This window comes from Triticum dicoccoides, chromosome 4B, assembly GCF_002162155.2.
Source record: "Triticum dicoccoides isolate Atlit2015 ecotype Zavitan chromosome 4B, WEW_v2.0, whole genome shotgun sequence".
Taxonomy (NCBI): Eukaryota; Viridiplantae; Streptophyta; class Magnoliopsida; order Poales; family Poaceae; genus Triticum; species Triticum dicoccoides.
The window spans coordinates 605,963,861-605,971,381 of record NC_041387.1 but is presented as its reverse complement, the minus strand read 5'-3'; the positions used below and the strand labels follow the sequence as shown (position 1 = coordinate 605,971,381).

General features: G+C 52.6%; 1 protein-coding gene across 1 annotated transcript; it reads left to right on the top strand.

The window, feature by feature from the left end:
- The first annotated feature begins 247 nt into the window (after positions 1–247).
- Positions 248–3,412, top strand: LOC119291721 (2-carboxy-1,4-naphthoquinone phytyltransferase, chloroplastic-like). The gene is made up of 10 exons (XM_037570528.1): positions 248–683; positions 898–1,001; positions 1,116–1,187; positions 1,286–1,424; positions 1,624–1,739; positions 1,903–2,002; positions 2,096–2,134; positions 2,234–2,344; positions 2,436–2,501; positions 2,597–3,412. The coding sequence occupies exons 1-10, from the start codon at positions 450–452 to the stop codon at positions 2,705–2,707; spliced, it is 1,092 nt and encodes a 363-aa protein (XP_037426425.1). The 5' UTR covers positions 248–449; the 3' UTR covers positions 2,708–3,412.
- The last annotated feature ends 4,109 nt before the right edge of the window (positions 3,413–7,521 follow it).

Here is a 7,521-nt window from a genome sequence, read left to right as displayed (position 1 = left end):
CCTGCCGCTTCAGGGCCTGAGAGGCCGAAACTTTCGCCCCAGCCACCCAGCCCACTACCAACTTGGAACGGGCAAGCCGACAAGGTCACAACACAGGCCCAGGCCCAGAGTCCGCACCAAACATCCACACCACCTTGATGCCCCCACGTGGGTGACAAGCTCTCGTGACTGAGCTCGGCGATGCTAGCGCTCCAGCTGAGTATTTAAGCTGGTGTTTCCCTCTGTAAACTAGCAGGTGGGACTAAAGGAAGGGGTGCGGGGTGCGGACTGCGTGGTGACTGAACCGCCCACTGCCTGCCGCGCGTCGACGTCTCGGATCCCCTCAGCCTTATCCATGCACGCGCTAGCTCAAACCCAAGCACCGCACCGGCGCTCCCACACGCCGCTGGCGGCCGCAGCCCGGTGATCTAAGCTAGGCTTTCCCAGGTCCCAGCCAGCGCTCGAGGCCGATGCCGTTCGCCGGGATTGCCCTCGCGCCTCTCCTCGTCTCCCCTCTCGCGCCTCCCTCTCCCCGTGGCAGCGTTGCCGCCGTTTCTGCAGAGCCCGCGAGAAGGCGCCGCACTCTACGGCGAGTGCGGTGCCCCGCCGCAGCGGCGTCCGGCGGAGGCGAGCTTTCCCGCGCGACGCTGCTCTGGAGGGCGGCCAAGCTGCCCATCTACTCCGTGGCGCTCGTGCCGCTCACCGTGAGTTCCCCGCGGCTGCAAGTTCCCTTGCCAATGCGCTTAATCACGCAATTCAGAATTGTAACTTGTTAGTGTGCTGGCATGCAAATCAGAATGAGTATTGATCGCAGCTATGGGGAGAACAGGCTAAATTGGAAGATTATTACTCCACATTTGGTGGTATGAAGCCACGATGACCTTACACATTTGCATTGACAGTTGCTGGCACTTGCAGGTAGGGACTGCTGCTGCTTATAACCATGCCGGGTTGTTCTTTGCCAGGCGCTACTCTGGCCTCCTGGCTGCTGCTGTCCTTGTGATCACATGGCTCAATCTGAGGTAAAACTCACCTACACAAATATACTCTGACAAGCAAAACGATGCTGATCGATATCAATAGCACTCTTCAACCATCCATTCCCCTGAACATGTTGCATTTTGACTCTACTGCAGCAATGACGTTTATGATTCAGATACTGGCGCTGATAAGAACAAAAAAGAATCTGTCGTCAACATTGTTGGCAGGTACTGCTCGTTTCCAGTACGGATTAGTAACATTCTAGTAAATGATTGCATAACTGTATTCAGAAACGAAACATTTTACAGTGTGACCTGCTGTGCAGTCGGGCATTGACACAATATGCAGCGAACCTTTCTCTTCTGCTCGGCATTGGTGGGCTATTTTGGGCCTTTGCAGAAGCAGGGGATGTCAGGTTCATCGTTTTGGTGCTATGTGCAATCCTCTGTGGTTATGTTTACCAGGTGAAATCTTCTGCCCCATTTTCAGGGAACCTCGTGTTTCTTGATGTTCTGTAATCTGTAACAGAATATATTTGCCTTTTGTGATCTGTTATGGGTTGTCTCATCTAAAAATGGCCTGATGCATTCAGTATTTCAGTTAATTTAGCAAAATGTAATTATGTGTTAATGCTTTTCATCTCATCCATGTGCAATTTTGCAGTGCCCGCCGTTCCGATTAAGTTACCGCGGCCTAGGCGAACCATTATGTTTTGCTGCATTTGGCCCATTGGCCACGTCAGCTTTCTACTTCTCAAACAGCAGCAGAAGCATTTCAAGGTACACTCTAGAGCAACTACTGTAGTTCTCAACTATACTAAGTATAAGCAGGAATCACTTTAGAGTATTGAGGGCATTAAGGTTTGACTTCAGTCTGTACACAAAATGTAAGGATCCAATCATAGCTAAGCAGTTTCTCTTGAAATGTTTGGCCTTTTGTCAGCGGGGCTGTGCTTCTCCCTCTCAGCAAAACAGTCGTAGCTTCATCGATTCTTGTTGGGTTGACAACCACCCTGATACTCTTCTGCAGCCACTTTCATCAGGTATGAAATGAACCCCCTCTGACATAATTGATCGATGCAGCAATTTTATCTCCATGAAATGGTCGTTAGCTGATGAACACTGATAATCTGTAGATTGACGGAGATAGGGCTGTTGGAAAGATGTCTCCCCTGGTACTCCACTATCTCTTTTCAGCACATCTGATTTCACTTATGTACAAATTATCAGTACTACTTACAACATAAGTTCTTTGTGTGTGAACATATAAACAGGTCAGAATCGGCACCAAAACAGGCGCGACATTAGTGACGGTTGGGATCGGCGCCCTCTACACTCTCTTGGCTGCTTTCGGCATAAGCAGATGCCTCCCACCATCCTGCATTGTAAGCTAATGACCCATACTGTTCCTCTTAAGAAAATTACCTGAAAACACAGCTCCCACCTCCAACCATTGCTGCTGTACCATATTCTTAGGTCCTTGGCGCCATGACACTCCCTCTGGGCAAATGGGTTGTGGACTACGTGCAGAGGAACCATGATGTAAATAGTCCTCCCTTCTCACACTTTCCTTTTTCGTCCTGAATCTTTTTTCTTCAGTTCACACCAACACTGGCTGAAGTTGGAAAAAACTGCAGGATGACACCAAGATCTTCATGGCCAAGTATTACTGCGTGCGGCTGCACGCCTTGCTCGGGATAGCCCTGGCTTCCGGTCTGGTGCTGGCCAGGAACGGCGTACTAGCCTGACACACATACAGACAGACAGATGGGCCACCATTGACAGTTGAGCCAGAGAAATGCTTCCTTCTTATTGCAGTCTCACAGACAGAAGGAGTAAAACACACACAACTTTTACAGCCAGTGCAATGCAACGCGATGGCAGTGCATCTGCGCAGTCCTCTCGCTGAAGAGAAGGCGGCCGGATTGGGCAAGCAGAGGTTCAGAGGCCAGTTGGTTTTCTGGCTCCAGCTTTAGTAGTACAGTACAGTAGCCTCTAGCGTCCCGTGATCTATAGTAGGTTTCTCTTCTATCCGCGAGCAAAGAGAGGGCTAGGTAGCTTGGCGTGCTCGTCCTCGTCCGTCGCAGCTACTCGCACCAGGCTAGCTAGCTAGACCGCCGTTTGGTTTTGCTCCTGCAGCAGGGTATGAATTGAATTGTGATGAGCCAGGACGGGGCGAGTCAGTCGGGACATGCTCCGGCCCGGCCCTCTACCGACAGGAGGACGGACGGACGGACTGCCATTACTGCTCTCTTTACCACCAGCAGAGGCAGAGGCTGGTGGTGGCAGACCAGCTGTTCCTGTTCGTACTACGGCGCGCAGGCCAACTTGGTGCCTATCCCACCTTGCCATGCTTTGCTTTTATGTTTGTATCATTGGCTCCCACGTCTTGAAATTACACTGCAGTCAGTCAGGGTTTGTAATTGCAGACTTTACAGTACTTTTTCTCGAAATGGAGGCATGCCCCCCGCCTCTGCATCATGGTGATGCATGCGGCCATCTTATTAACAATCCATAATCGCCATAAAATTACAGCTCACAAAACGGAGCAGAATAAAGTATAATAAAAAAAGATAAAATACATGTGAACCAGTCAACCGGCACAATGAAGATAAAAAGGTTAAACTCTCTAGACTCATATCCTGTTATGCGAGCGTCATCCGAACCGGTTGAAGATAACCCGAGCTACCATCTCCCAATGGTTGCACCCAGTAACCAAAGGCTCTATGGAGTCCAGAGGAGTGAGTAAGGACCACGTATGGATCCAAGCTGTAGCTCTGAAGATAACCTGCAAAAAAGTTAAAGTGTGTTGTCTGTTAAAAATCATATCATTCATGCAGTTCTATATAGCTCATAATAGCGCACATATTCCAATCCGAATACGAGCCGCAGTAATCTGATCAACCCCAGCTAACCACGTCCCAAACAAAGACGCAATATCAACTGGAGGGTTAATATTAAAAGCTAAATGAATCGTTCTCCAAAGTAACTTAGCAAGTGGACATTCAAGAAATAAGTGTTGTATTGTTTCGTCATGATTACAAAAACAACACCGCGAAGAGCCTACCCATCGCCTCTTAATTAAGTTGTCCTTTGTGAGTATCACTTGCTTGTGAACAAACCACATGAAGATTTTAATACGCAAAGGAATCTTAACTTTCCAAATGTGCAGCGACCTTGATAGAGGACCAGAGTTAATGAGATCCATATAAAAAGATTTCACCGTAAACCTCCCATTCGTAGTTAATTTCCATTGTATTGAATCCGGCTGATCGGAGAGTTGAACTTCTATCAATCCCCGAACCAGGTGCATCCAGGTGGTCCATCTCTCACCAACTAACACACGTCTGAATTGGATGTTCAAGTGAATTGTTTGAAGGATGGTACCCACGTAATCTTCCTTATGTTGCACAATATTATAGTGTAGGATATTAGATGGTCAAGGGCGTCTCTCCTAGCCACGTATCCTCCCAAAATCTTGTTGACATTCCATTGCCAACCAAGAATTTGACCCTGTGAAAGAACAGGTCCTTCGTGCGCATAAGTCCGTTTCAGAACGGCGAGTCAGTCGGTCTCATGGTAACCTGGGCTAGTGTTTTCGAGTGCAAATACTTATTGCGCAAGAGTTGAGACCACATGCTCTCTGGCTCAGTCTCTAGTCTGTAAAGTCATTTGCTCATAAGGCATTTGTTCTTAATTTCTAAATTTTCAATACCGAGACCCCCTTGGTCTTTAGGTCGGCAAATGATATCGCATCGCGTGAGACGGTATTTCAGCTTGGCCTCATGAGACTGTCAAAAGAAGCGGGATCTAAAGAAATCAAGTTGCTTGTGAACTCCTTTCGGAATTTCGAAGAACGACAGTAGGAACATCGGCATACTAGGCAATACTGAGTTAATCAGGACTAGCCGACCTCCATATGACATAAGCTTACCCTTCCATTAGCTAAGTTTTTTTCAATTTGTTCTTCAATACATTTCCATTCTTTATTGGAGAGTTTACGGTGATGGATCGGTATACCCAAGTAACTGGATGGTAAGGCACCTGATTCGCATCCAAACAGTTGTCTGTATTTGTGTTCCTCGTCTTTGGCCTTCCCAAAGCAGAACACGTCGCTCTTATGAAAATTAATTTTTAATGCAGACAATTGTTCGAAGAGACACAAGATAAGTTTCATATTATGTGCCTTAGCCATGTCATGTTCCATGAACAGAATAGTGTCATCAGAATATTGTAGAATAGAAACCCCTCCATAGACAAGATGAAGAACTAGACCCTCTACATGGCCAAGCTGCTTGGCCCTGCCAATAATGACGGCCAACATATTTGCTACAATATTAAACAGAAGATGAGCATGAAATTCCCTTGCTGCAGCATATTTATCTCACTGTCCATAGCAAGTGAGAATCACATACTCTTGCAGGTGTAAGAGCATCTCCAGCTGTTGGCCCCCTAGGGGTGCGTAAAATCGCCACCTGGGGGCGAGCCGGCGCAAAAAATTAGCCTGGGGATGAGTGGGTTCCCAGCCGCCGACCCCAAGGACGCCCCCAGACGCCGTTTATGTTTTAAAAAAATAGTATTCGGCAAAGTTTGGCTAAAATTCGGCTTAAAAAAAGGCCGGAACTACAACTAAGGGCCGAAGAAGTCGCTGAGCGCGGCGAAGTCGCCGCCGTCGCCGCCATCCTCGCCATCGTCGACGGCGGCCTTCTCCTCCTTGACGCGGCCGCCCCTGCTGGACCCTGCCCGGCGTCGCCATTGCGGACCGGGGGCGGTGGCGGCGCGTCGTCGTCGTCGTTGTCGTCGAGGACGACGACGCCTCCCTCGTCGCGTCCCCGGCGCCGATATTCAAACTGCTCTAGGGCGCGGCGCTGGCGCTCCATCTCCATGGACACCCAGTCATCGCGCGCCCATTCAGGGTCGCCGCTTCGTCAAGCTCCCTGGCGTCATGCTCTGCTTTTACGGCCGCGAGCCCCGGCTCCATCTTCGGTTTGAAGATGCACGGAGGAGCCAAGGAGGAGGCGCGCCGGCCGCCCTCATTTATGACGATGTCGGCGATGCGAGTGCACCGGTCGAGCGGAGTCTCCGCTGCGGGCTCGGCCTTGACACCGAGTACCGCCGGCGAGCTGGAGGAATGGGAAGAGGAGCGGGAGGAGGAGTGAGAGGAGGAAGTTGAGGAGGAGCCGAACCTCCTGGGCATCCATTGCCCGGCGCTCCAGCGGTGGACCGGGACGGCCGCCGCGACAGGGTATGCCAGCGGCGGGTCGTTGCCGCCCTCGAGGTATTCCAGCATGTCCTGGAGCGTGCGGTCGAGGGCGCCCCACCATACGCAGCGCCCCTCGCTGTTCTTGACGCCGTCCACCACCGGCGCCCCGTTGGTGGACGCCAGCCTATGCTCCTGGCGATGCTGGAAGTACGCCGCCCACGACGCGTAGTTGTCGGCGGTGTACTGGGGGAGGGCGCACTGCTCCTCTGTCAGGGAGGCTCGCACGCGGTCGACCTCGACGGCAAAGAAGGCGGGGCACGCCTCAACGTCGGGCACCGGGGGAATGGGCGCACCCCCGTTGCTGAGCCTCCACCCCGTCGGCCCGGCGTGCATGTCTGGTGGCGCCGGGATGTTCGCCTAGAAGAGAAGCCAGGCCTCCCATTCATGGAGAGAGCGACGGACGAAGCCGTTGGCCGCCGCCGCATCGCCGGGAATCGCGCGGCCATCGGGCTTGGGAGAGAGGGAGAGGGGAGGGAGGAAGTTTCCGCGAGCGGCTGCGCACGGGGAGAGAGGAGAGCTGGGCGGCGGTCGATGGGCGGTTGTGGGGCTGGTGTGGCCAGAGGCGAGGGAGGCCACCGGTTTATATAGCCCGCGCCGCGTGCACGCATGGAGGGAGGTAAGGCGTCGCCACGCCGCCCGTGACGCGCCGCTCGTGAGGAATCAATGGCAAGGCTGACCGGCGGCAGCCTTGCCATTGATTCCACGCGGGAAACCAAGGCGTTTCGATGACGACGAGGCGCGCGTCGTTGACATGGCGGGCCCACGGCTCTTTCGCGCCAAAACCGCTCGTCCTGGCGCCCCCGGGCGCCCCCCAGTCCGCCGGGTTCGGCCTGGGTCAGCCGGCGCTGATTTCGGCCCAAGCCGACAAAAAAGGGGCTCCTTGGGGCGCGACTGGGCCGTTTTTTCGGCGCCGGCGCGAAAAAATCGCCTGGGGGGGCCGTGTTGGGGGCGCGGCTGGAGATGCTCTAATCAACCAAATGAACAGAAGATTGCGAGGAACTCGGACAAAATGGCTGCTACTGCCAACTCCAGCGGGTCGACGCGTTCCGGTGCGTTTGTTTATGTTTGCGCGGATAAAAAAGCATGGGCCAACGCGCCAACACAAACAGACAGACGCCCCTTTTCAAGTCCACTTTAAACCATTTACAGCCCAAATTTAGACCAGGTTTACGTCGGCGTGGACATGGCCTGGACGCCGGCGGCGTCCTTCCCTGGCATGCCTGTCGGTAGCACATCATCTTCACTCCCGCCTTTCCTTTCCCAAAACCCTTCCGCCCTAGAGCCATGGCCGACGCGTCC

What these genes read in the sequence shown, in the direction of transcription:
- LOC119291721 (XM_037570528.1), top strand. Translation starts at nt 450, where the DNA reads ATGCCGTTCGCCGGGATTGCCCTCGCGCCTCTCCTCGTCTCCCCTCTC. An exon ending in AGCAGCAGAAGCATTTCAAG is followed by an intron (nt 1,740 to 1,902) that starts GTACACTCTAGA and finishes GCCTTTTGTCAG; the next exon opens with CGGGGCTGTGCTTCTCCCTC. An exon ending in GCCTCCCACCATCCTGCATT is followed by an intron (nt 2,345 to 2,435) that starts GTAAGCTAATGA and finishes CCATATTCTTAG; the next exon opens with GTCCTTGGCGCCATGACACT.